General features: G+C 37.7%; 1 protein-coding gene across 3 annotated transcripts in view; it reads right to left on the bottom strand.

The window, feature by feature from the left end:
* Window positions 1-1,623: 1,623 nt before the first annotated feature.
* The window catches only part of TBCEL (tubulin folding cofactor E like), a 71,655-nt gene continuing 62,225 nt past the window's right edge, over window positions 1,624-11,053 (bottom strand). For all 3 annotated transcript variants that reach the window (XM_087433823.1, XM_004427199.3, XM_087433824.1), the window contains one exon: window positions 1,624-5,611. In XM_087433823.1, the coding sequence (XP_087289949.1) occupies window positions 5,293-5,611 (319 nt within the window). In that variant the 3' untranslated portion in view covers window positions 1,624-5,292. The remainder of the gene's footprint in view (window positions 5,612-11,053) is intronic.

The raw sequence follows: 11,053 nt of genomic DNA, 5'->3' as shown, positions 1-11,053 counted from the left end.
GCTCATCATTAGTGTTTAGACGAAACGTGAGCATTGAAAATTGTAAGCCTGGATCCCTGGCACTGATTCACACAACCAGCAACTCTATCTGCTATGTCTCTCCTTCCTCCTGGGTTATGAGTTGTTATTCCCCTTTATGTGTGTGCCTTAAAATGGAACGCAAGCCCCTGTTTAGATGCCTGAACCACATTGACAAAAAGCATAAGACAAAGCATTGAACAGTTATTACCAATTCTTACTTTACCTATTTAAAGAGAAGAACTTATTTCCTTTCTTCTAGTTTGCTCTCTATTTATTAGACTCAATTATTATTTAGGTCACTGTTTCAGTGTTTTGAAATAAAGTTATAAAAATGCCAGACTCAGCAGAATAACGCTAAACTATATTAGTAAAAAACTCCAATGTTGTGTTGTTTTCTTTAGTTCAGAGCAAGATGGGAGGCTTAAGAAAATGTTCACATATATTATGTTCATATTTATACGCAAATAGAAATATTTGAACATTTTAATAAATCAGTTTGTTTTAAAAAAAGCTAAATATTTCTAGCTTTATTCTCAAATTTTTGAAGGAAAGGAATCAGAAATTCATTATACTTGAAGGAGATACAATATGGTATGTTATTCCTTTCATGAATTAACTCAATTCCTAAATCTTAGTTACATTAAAAACTTAAAAGTAGATGAAATGACTCATGTTAACATCTATAATGACCTATATACGTTTTAAAGTCATCTGGCTAAATTTGAACTCTGATGTTCTAAGTTGGAGAATATAGATAAGTTCTTTTCCAGAGAAGAGTTGGAAAGAGAAATGTGACTTCAAAGGTTAACCTTCTTGTTTCATATGCATTCTAACAACTGAAGAAAGTCACAGCATTGTTCAGTCCAATAGGTATTGGATATCTTGACATATGTCTACCTTGCAAGTACTTAGAGAAACTCACAATAAATACTAATTAAATAGAATTTAGCACAGAATTTAAAATTACAATTCTCTGAAATTTGAGTGAGATGTAGAAAGAATCTTAAATTTAAACGGATCATGATACTTATGCACTTCTGAAGCACTGAGACAGAAGTTAATAGAGTCTGTCTTCTAAATACAGAAATAAAGTACAGTTTTTGTACCTAAATTCTTGGTACAAGATTAATTCATAACAGTTTACCAGGAAATTATTGATAAGCAGATAGGGTTCAAGTGTCAACTCTAATTCTTGTAGAAAATTATTTTTCAAAGGAAAAAAGTGTCGTTTGAAAAAGCGTCACAAATTTTTAATTCATCAAAATGAGATTTTCATTCTTACTCAAAAAGGGGATGCCAAATATCTCAGAGAGGTTTTTATTCTCAAAAGGATAAAAAGGGATTATTGAGAGCATGTTAGAAGTATAAAACTTTGCTAACACAAAAGCAATAACACATTTCCTATGAATCTTTGTTTTGCAGTTTTTATTTCTAACTTTGGCAAAATCCCAATTAAGTTTTTTACAACGGCTAAACTATTACCAGCTTAGGCCAGTTCCCCAGAGGACCCAACCACAGCACTGATGTCGATTTTTAGCTGTATCAAAATAAACACATCTTGACCCCACAACTCCAGAAAAAAACCAGAACACAAAGAGAAAGTGGACTTGGATTTTTAATTTTTTTAAAGATTATCTATATTATATATATATATATTAATAAAAAGTGCAAAGAATAGACCTTCATGTTTAAATTATATTCTAAAATAAAATACATATTTCCATTAACTGCAGGAGACAACTGGCAAGTAAAGAGCCTGAGAGAGTCCAGTCCCTCTCCATCACTACAATGGACATATATTTTAAGGAAGCACCTATGAAAAATTGAGTGTTCAGAACACATCTGGTAACAGAGAGCTTCTAGGTGTTCTTGAAAGCAGTTTGTTTGCATTTTCAATCTAAAATGAAATGAAGGGAAAATTCAAATTCATAAACAGAAGTGACATTGCTTAGAACAATCTATTATTCTGTATTCCTGTTTTATAGGCCCTGGAGCCCAGCACTTCCCACGGAGCAAGCCACACTCTCACGTGCAGTAGTAAAGCTATCACCAGTGGGCCTCAAATGATGATCAGTTGCCTGCGTGACAAGTGTTCTCTGCTCATAACACTGTGGATTTAGCAACATAGCTAAAACATCTGGTTAGAATTGAACTTCCATTTTTTTAACTAAACAAAATTTTAAAACATAGCATCATAACATTAAGCTCTGTTACACACAGCTCATGTTTTGGGCTTATTTTCACCAAAAGTTCTTAAAGAAACCAAGGGTTGTATACTATCTGCTGCTTTCTTACATATTTATGGCAATGGTGGCAACAGGCTGCAGAAATAATAGAAACTTTTAAAAATAAAAAAAGACATTGGCTCTGAACTCCTTTTTTCTTTAAAGCAATCTGGGCTATTTCAACAATTCAAATTCAAAAACTGATTTCTATTGTGGCTTTCGCAACTACATGCCCACATGTAGAAAGGATCCCTTTCCTTTGATTTGGCTTTCTTTTATTATTCCTTTCCTTTTTCATAACTGAAAATAATTTGTATTTTAGAAAAGATATGTTCTATACACCATGCCTGCAGCAACATATCTGTAACACTGGCTCTGACAGCATTTTGCTTCATAAATGTCAATAATACACTCTCATTGAATCTGGACGAAGTCAATACTACAATACAGATAAGCTGCAGCCTCAGCTACGCATAACTTGTAGACTCAAAAGTCCATAGTCTCTTCTCTCCTTCCTTTTGGCCTATTATAAAAATAATTTTGGTTACAAGTGTCTACACAGCACCAATTTTATTTCAAAAGCAGCATTTTTACTTAGCCACCCAAATAAATCTATAAGTACACATGCTCAAATAGCTTTTCTCATTTACTTCTGTTCTGTAACTCTTAACAGATCGGTAATTATATTAGATTTTGTCTCAATCAAAAATTATTCAGCAATTATTAAAACCATCAGTACAATGCCCTAAAAATACCCACATCCACCGAATTAAATGAGAAGTTCCCCTGACATGCAACTGTATAATAGAAGAATTATGCCTGCAGTTGATGGACACTGTGTTCTGTAATAACAGAAGGAACAGGTCTCTAATAGTAAAAAAGCATTTCATAAAACTTTGTCATATATAAAATATCTTATTAATTGTGACCATTCCACTTATGATTAAAGCATAACATAAGTGTTTGCTCTGCCTTCTGCTGTGGGACAGTCAGACAACCTCGAAAAATAAGAGTGCATGTTTTCCAGGCTGACAAAAGCAATGGGCTCAATTACACTATTTTTCTCTCAAACTCATCTACACTCATGCGCACATACAGAAAGCACCCACAGTTTTAATCTTCATGACACTGTGGCCACACTTTTTCCCCACTTGCAAAAATCTGTCATGAAAATGTGATTGCAAAATAATTATTCTTGTCTATACCCGGCCTGGATCTCCATTGCTCATTTTTGTGATTTTGAAAGATAAAGTCTGTAGCAGAAGGAGAACAGGCCTCATTCATCTTTCTCAAACCCTTTGGTTTCCACCTTTAATGTTACAGTGAATGTAGATTTGACTCAGTAGGCCCGGGTCAAAGGCTTTACAGATACTGAACCTGAAGTGCGTTAAGAGAATAAACATCTGCTGTTATGGCATAGGAACATTTAAAAAGTAGCAATAATAAACACAACTCCGTGTATGTGAAGAATTTACAAGAGTCATCTAAAAATTTCATAAGAAATTAAAGAATTTGTAGGAGGGATGAAATCATATAACAAAGGTCAAAAGGTCAAATGCAGTCAGATACTGATTACATTCTTTGAAAAATACTTCATGTGCACACCTGTCCCAGTTACGCTAAGTCTTTCTCAAGTCCCCCATCTGTAAACATGGTGGACCAAGAAAGGGATTACATTGACTAACAAAGGAATAGAAGAACAAACAAAAAGATTTCAGAGTAGATAAGGAACTAGCTTTTAAAGAAAAGTGCTTTAAATATGCTTTTGTAAAAAATATGACTTGGAGGCAATTCTGAAGTTTTGACATTTATACTTTACTCACAGATTAGGCAGAGTTGTTCTTCTGTAGAGGCAATGGAATTGAGATGTAAAACAAAAAGAACTGTTCAATTATGACATCACAAAATCCCAGGGAAGAACTGGGAACCAAAGCTCTCTTTGATTAAAATTTCCCACTTTTAATGCAAAGTGCAAGAGCAAGGGCTTCAAATGATGACACAGGCAGGAAAGTCACAACACTCCTCTTACCATATTCCACCCACTTTCCTCCCTCACACACACTGCAGATGTTGATCAGCTAATTCTCAACTCTCCTGGCGTGTATATCTATTACTCCATTGGATTCTTCACAAAGTCAGGCCTCTGTTCCTAATAGTTTAAAGTAATGAAAAAGATAGATACAAAGAAATACATTCAATAAGCAAAAATAAAAGAACTCTAGAATCTGATATATTTCATGTTAGGGAAGTAACAGTTGATATAATGTGTGAGGAACATTAAAATTGAGACAGTTACATACAAAGAGATCAGACTGCTCTGCCTGTGCTTCCAGAAGAACAGCCAGTTTTCCTGGAGTTTTAACTCTCCATCTACGCTTCTTCCAGATCCTAACAGAGTTATACGTTCTGACTGAGTACCTGAGATCAGAATCAGGTTGAAAAATGCTTAAAACACTTTAATTTCAAAAGGGAGAAATGAAAAAAAAAATCACCCAAGTTGAGAAATAAGAAGTTAATTATGGACAGAATAAAACAATTAGGTAAACATGTGCTGACACAAATCAAACTGAAAAACTGAACCAAAAAAGGCAAGGAGGGAGAGGGAGGAACTGGGAGAGAGAAGTGCTGGCCCTTCCTGTAAAGTTCCTTGTTTTCTGATTTAAACTCTCTAAGACACCCTTCTGAGGGGAATATGCTGTTCGTGCTATCTTCACAAGTACCCTAAATGGTAATGATAACCAAGTGGTAGACAAATCCCGGTGAACACAGTAAGAAGTCGGTGATTTCTTAGTCATCATTCATGAGGGAGGGCACACGGACTGCAGATGTGGCCAATTCTGCTGGCTGAGCCGAAGAAATCTGTGGTAGAAAACACCAAAAACAGCCCCCTACCCATTCTAGGGGGAAAAATATACAAATCCCTCCCGAAACCTAAATAAAACAAAACAAAACAAAAACAACCTTCTCCCTCCTAAAGAAAACCACATTGGAAACAAATGCCCTGCAAGAAGTCCTTATGTGTGTGTTTTTACAAGGCTGGTAGAGGTTATTTTGTCTTGGATTCCACATAAATCTTATCTCCATCCCTAATGCCAAAAGAATGCAATGCCCGAGAGCTGTACTTCATTTCCTCTGGGCCAAAGGGCGCTTCGTGGTCAAAATAGTAGAGAAGCATGTTGCTTGTGGGTAATTGCACTAGAGTTTTTAATTGTTTCTTTAGTTCTGCAACAGTTTGGTCCAGACGAATGCTCATTTCTTCCACCTGATCGTTAAAGTGGACTTCTACTTTTGCACTGCTCTGGGGTCTTAGGTCCACTTCTGCCAAAGGCTCCAGTTTCCCATATTTTGTGATCAGTTCATGATACCTAGAAGAATAAAAAAAGTGTCAGCTTAGTCATTAGCACATGAACTATGGGCTTCTTCAGAATTATAGGTAAACTACACTGCTACTCTCAACATCTTTCTAATATCCTATTCTAAGATTATCTCTATCTATCTATCTATCTATCTATCCGATGACTATTGTGGAATTTGTGATCTGCTATGGTTGCTCTTTTGAGGCAATAGTAAAACAATGTCCTTGTGGATAGGGGAAGAGTTTCTCCTAAAGATGGTCACCATGCCTGCTGTTAATCATTATGTAAGAATAGGTTTAGAGAGGAAAAGAGAACCTAGAAAAGTAGACACTGCAAAGTTATAGAGATAAGTCTAACTGCTCTGTAGAACTTGCTTTCATTTTTTTTTTTTTGGTGAGGAAGATTGGCCCTGAGCTAACATCTGTTGCCAGTCTTCCTCTTTTTTTTTTTTTTGGCTTGAGCAAGATTAGCCCTGAGCTAACATCTGTGACATTCTTCCTCTATTTTATATGTGGGACGCTGCCACAGCATGGCTTGATGAGCAGTCTATAGGTCTGCGCCAGGAATCCAAACCCATGAACCCTGGGCCGCCGAAGTGGAGTGCGCGAACCCAACCACTATGCCACCAGGCTGGCCCCAGAACTTGCTTTCGTGGATGTCAACATCAAGAAGGGCAGATATCTACGCACATGTTCCTTGGCAATAGATGGGAATATGGAAGTAGGCAAGCAGTTTCTGACTCCTGGAGGAGCCATAACTTACAAATAAAAACTAGTGTTTGCTAGCTGTTACTCCAGCTTTTTCAGTGATGCCTTGTTTGAGTGTTCCAGCCTAGTCTCATCGGCTGTAATACAAAGACTTTGTGGAAGAGTCAAGAATACATTCTTGTAAAAAAGTGGTAAATGAGGGATACAAGTTCCTTGATCAAAGCAAGAATAAAGAGCAAAAGACATCAAGAGGGGAGTGAATCAGAGGCGAGACTAGGGCCCGCAAGGTCAAGATCCCCATTTGGAAAGTCTTGTCTCCACTGCCAGCCTGGAAGGATCTAGGTCTGATTTTACTGAGGAAGCTCAGCAGTTTCATACAAACCAGAGAGGGAAAAGTGCTAAAGAGATTGGATATTAGCTTTATTAGACACATCGAGGTTAATTCAGGATCAGAATACAGTGGTCACATAAGATTATTCCCCCACCTCCCTCACCCTACTTTTGGCTTCAATTCATTCAATCAATTGCCATGTCCCACTAATTCCATTGCTAAATATTTCATGAATCTATCTGCATCTCTCTTGCCCACTTGCCTTGTAAATTCAAGCCACTATCATTAATAACCTGGATTGCTACAGCTTTCTATGGATGCACAAGCTGGAAGAGCTGCCTCAGTATCTCTTCCAACCTCCTCCTGGAATGCCTTCCTGTACTGCAAAGACTAGAATGCTGAAAACTACATTTCCCACACTCTTTTGCAGGTGAAGTTTAGCTTCTATCAATCACATTCAACGGCCCTGGGGAGAGATACGGTGGATCTAGGAGACATGGTGTGGGAATAGTTTGGGTGGAGGCTTCCTAATTACCAATTGCAATTCAAGCAGTGTGTTCCTGGAGTCAACACCTCTGGCAGCAGCTTGCTGATCTCCAGACCACAGTTAAGGTGGTTGTGACCCAGCACCAGGGACAGCAGCTTCCTGAGTCTCCCCTTTTCTGATTCTAGCAAAGGTACCAGCGCTCTTGGTGGGCCAGTTCTGTGGTACCGTTCTAGAGGCAATCCTAGGGAAGCAGCCCTTCCAAAGATTTTGTAAGTATCTTACCCCCTGTATTAAATCACTTTCTTCTTAAAATAGCTAGCATGGCTTCCGTTATCTATCACCGAATCCCAACGATACATACTTCAAATGATTTCCCACGATTTCAGGATGGCCCCACACTGATCCTTGTCTATATTACAGCCAGCATGATTGTTATAAGACACAAATTTGACCGTATCACTCCTCTACTTAAAATCACACAAGACCCATCAGAATAAAGCCCCAAATCTTTAACATGATTGTGGTAGGCAGAATTTTGGCCCCCATGATCTTTGTCCCCTGGTGTTATTCTCAAGATTATATTATGTTATATGGCACAGATGACCTTAAAATAGAGAGATTAACTGGATGGGCCTAATCTAATCGTATGAGTCCTTAAAGCAGAGAAGTTTCTCCAGCTAGCAGAAGAAGAGGAAGTCAGAGAGATTCCAAGCATGAGAAGGACTTGATGTATCATTGCTGGCTTGAAGATGAAGGGGGCCACATGGAAAGCATGAGAAGGAACAGAATTCTGCCACCATCCTGAATGAGTCTGCAAGGTGATTCTTCTCCAGAGCCTCCAATAAGGAATGCAGTCCTGCTGACCCCCTGATTTTGGCCTTGTGAGACCCTGAGCAGAGAACCCAGTTGACCCACACTGCGCCCACACTTGTGACCCACAGAAACTGTGACATAATAAGTAGGTATCGTTTTAAGCCACTAAGTTTATGGTAATTTGTTGCAGCAGCAATAGAAAACTAATACAATGACTATAAAGGCCCTTCATGAACTGGTTCCTTCATAACTTTCCAACTTTATTTTGTGCCATCAACATTACTACTTTCTGAATCTGCCTTTCCACTTGTTTAAATCTTAAAATCAATGTTTATTTATTAATTTGCAGGCAAGGCCAGCAGACTTTTGTGCACGGATAAAAGTTTGGATATGGCCTATAACAGATGTTCACTCTTTATTCTATAAAAATGAAGAAAAAGTATTAGAGTTGTGACTCACTACACACACTGAATATGTTCCCTTAAAAATTACATAAATAAAAACAATGATTTCAAGATAATATGTTTACTCCCAATTATCTTATTTTGGATTATCTTTAAGCAGGGAAAATCAGTACATATAAGAAATCATGATTTTACAAAATGCCCAGGAAATTTTAGAAACCAATTTCTTCCTAGTCTTCAGCTTAGATATTTTATTCATTATTCAAAAGTCCACCCAAATTGAACTGTATCTGCATACTCTGTATTATCTGAGCTTTTCTTCACATCAGCTCCAACGCTATAGTCTTAAGAGGTAAATGGTTTTTTCTTCCCAGAGCCATAGTCTTAAGAGGAGAATGGTTTCTGATGACTAAGTATTCTTCAAAACTAATGATCCCAACTTCTATTTTACCAGTTAGTACTTCTATCTGATTATTAAAAAGTATTTAATGTTTATAAGTCTCACTCCTGAAGTGGGCAAAATGTTATAAACCTACTTTGGAAGATATTATTGACAAGGATGTATTGCAATAATCAAATGTTAAAAATGTAATTTATACTATTTTTGTGTTCAGAAGTTGAAAATGTGAGCACCATTCCCCCATGACCTTCTAATAGAAAATGACCAATCACAAGAGAAACAAAATTTACTACACACAGCATAAAGGCCAGCAAGACCACATGGGCAACTGAGAATGATAAATGGAAACCAAATGCTAGCTGCAACCTTGTGAAGAACACTTTGTTAGTGCTGTCAAGTCGATTCCAACTCCTAGCGATCCTGTGCACAGCAGAGCAGAACCCTGCCTGGTCTTTTTGTGCCAGCCTCTCATCTACTGGTGCTATATCAGGCAATGCTCTGCTATTAATCATAGGGTTTTCATGGCCAATTTTTTCGGAAGTGGGAGGGCAGGTCCTTCTTCCTAGTCTGTCTTAGTCTGGAAGCTCCACTGAAACCTGTCCACCATGGCTGACCCTGCTGGTATTTGACATACTGGTGGCATAGCGTTTCAGCATCATAGCAACACGTAGCTGCCACAGTATGACAAGTGACACACGCATGATGTGGTTCCCTGACTGGAAAATGAACTCAGGCCGTGGCAGTGAGAGCGCCGAATCTTAACCACTAGACTACCAGGGCTGGCCGTGAAAAACACTACCCACAGGTAAACTGGCATTGTGCTTTTTTTTTCTTTCCTGGCATTGTACTTTTTTTGCTTCCTATTAAATAAAAACACCCCCCGAGAGAAAAGCTGCTTTCAGCTTTCAACATTAAGGGTCTTTGACTCATAAGCAGTTAAAAATCAGGCTACTGGTAAAGTGAGGTGGAAGGTGGCACTAACAAAGAGGGGAATGAAGAATGAAGCCATCCTTAGTGGAGCTGGGGTAGCTCCACTCTCAATGCACATAAGCAAACCTTCACACACTAGGGCTCCCTGCTCCATGGCACCCCTGTCTAACGTGACAGAATCATGAGCAGATTTTAGCATGATGGTCAGGCTGAGAGGGGTATGCTCCTTTCTCCTTATTGCCTATTTTCACTCTTGATTCCTAAGATACCTGGGAGCACTTTCTCAATAACAATTCAGTCACAGGTCTATAATTCTAGAATGAATGAAGACTTGGCACACTACTTGAAAAAGACTGCAGGTTCCTACCGTAAACCTTAGTGTGAGGGTGAATTTACAATAAAAACTAAAACCAAAAGATGGGTAGAGAAAAAAGGTGAACTGATTCTCAGCTCTGAGTAGCCTTATAAACTATCTTAACTAAATAATACAAGCATTCAATATTTCACATAATTTTCAGGAAATTGCAAAACTAAAGTTGGCTTAGAACCAGGGGCTTTTAGGTGGCAGAAAGCTTCCACATTTGGACCTCATGTCTCCAAATCCATAAAAGCAGCAGCTCACAATCTCAAGGAGAATCCTAGAGAAAAATGATGGGATTTACATTTTATGCAGGTGCCTATACCACAATGGGATTCCTAGAGGTGATCTATCCATCACTTACAACTGCCTAGACGTGTGCTCACAGGTGGCCTATGTGGTAGTCTTGAGCTAACAATTATGTTAATCTATTGTTCATCAAATGCAGACTCATATTGAATCAACTGGAGTCTTTATTCTAAATGAAGCTATCTTGCTCAAAATTAACCCCTAGTACATACATTTCTCTTTAAGAAATACAACAAATAAAACATGAAAAATCTCAGATGGTTCACTTGGTTGAACCAAATCACTGAAGTATAACTAGAAGAAAAAACATTCATTTAGTTTACTTTGTTTCCCAAGGCATTATGAAGGATTCAAAAATACACTCCAAACATCTGATTGATGTTATTTAATCTCTCTTGCTATAGTTTTCTTTCTCTCATTTTGATAGGGTATCATATTATGGCATATCAAAGAAATCTCCTTAACATTCTACAACTAGGATTTTACACTCTACTGAAGCAGTCTTCTCAAGGTCACCAATATCCTATTTATTAAAACAAATAAACATCACATTTTAGAGGCAGAAAGGACTTTAGAGATAATCTATTACATATTTTACAGATATAGTAACTGAGGGCCAGTTTGTTAGCCCAAAGTCTAAGAGCTAGCGAACAGAAGGGTGGAAATTAGAACTCAGGTCTTGTTCTCAGACCACCATTCTTTCTTAATTCTC

The sequence above is a fragment of the Ceratotherium simum genome, chromosome 7 (assembly GCF_057802395.1).
Source record: "Ceratotherium simum simum isolate JZ-2026a chromosome 7, ASM5780239v1, whole genome shotgun sequence".
NCBI classification, from domain to species: Eukaryota; Metazoa; Chordata; class Mammalia; order Perissodactyla; family Rhinocerotidae; genus Ceratotherium; species Ceratotherium simum.
The sequence above is the reverse complement of the archived record's forward strand: the minus strand, read 5'-3'. Positions and strand labels throughout refer to the sequence as shown.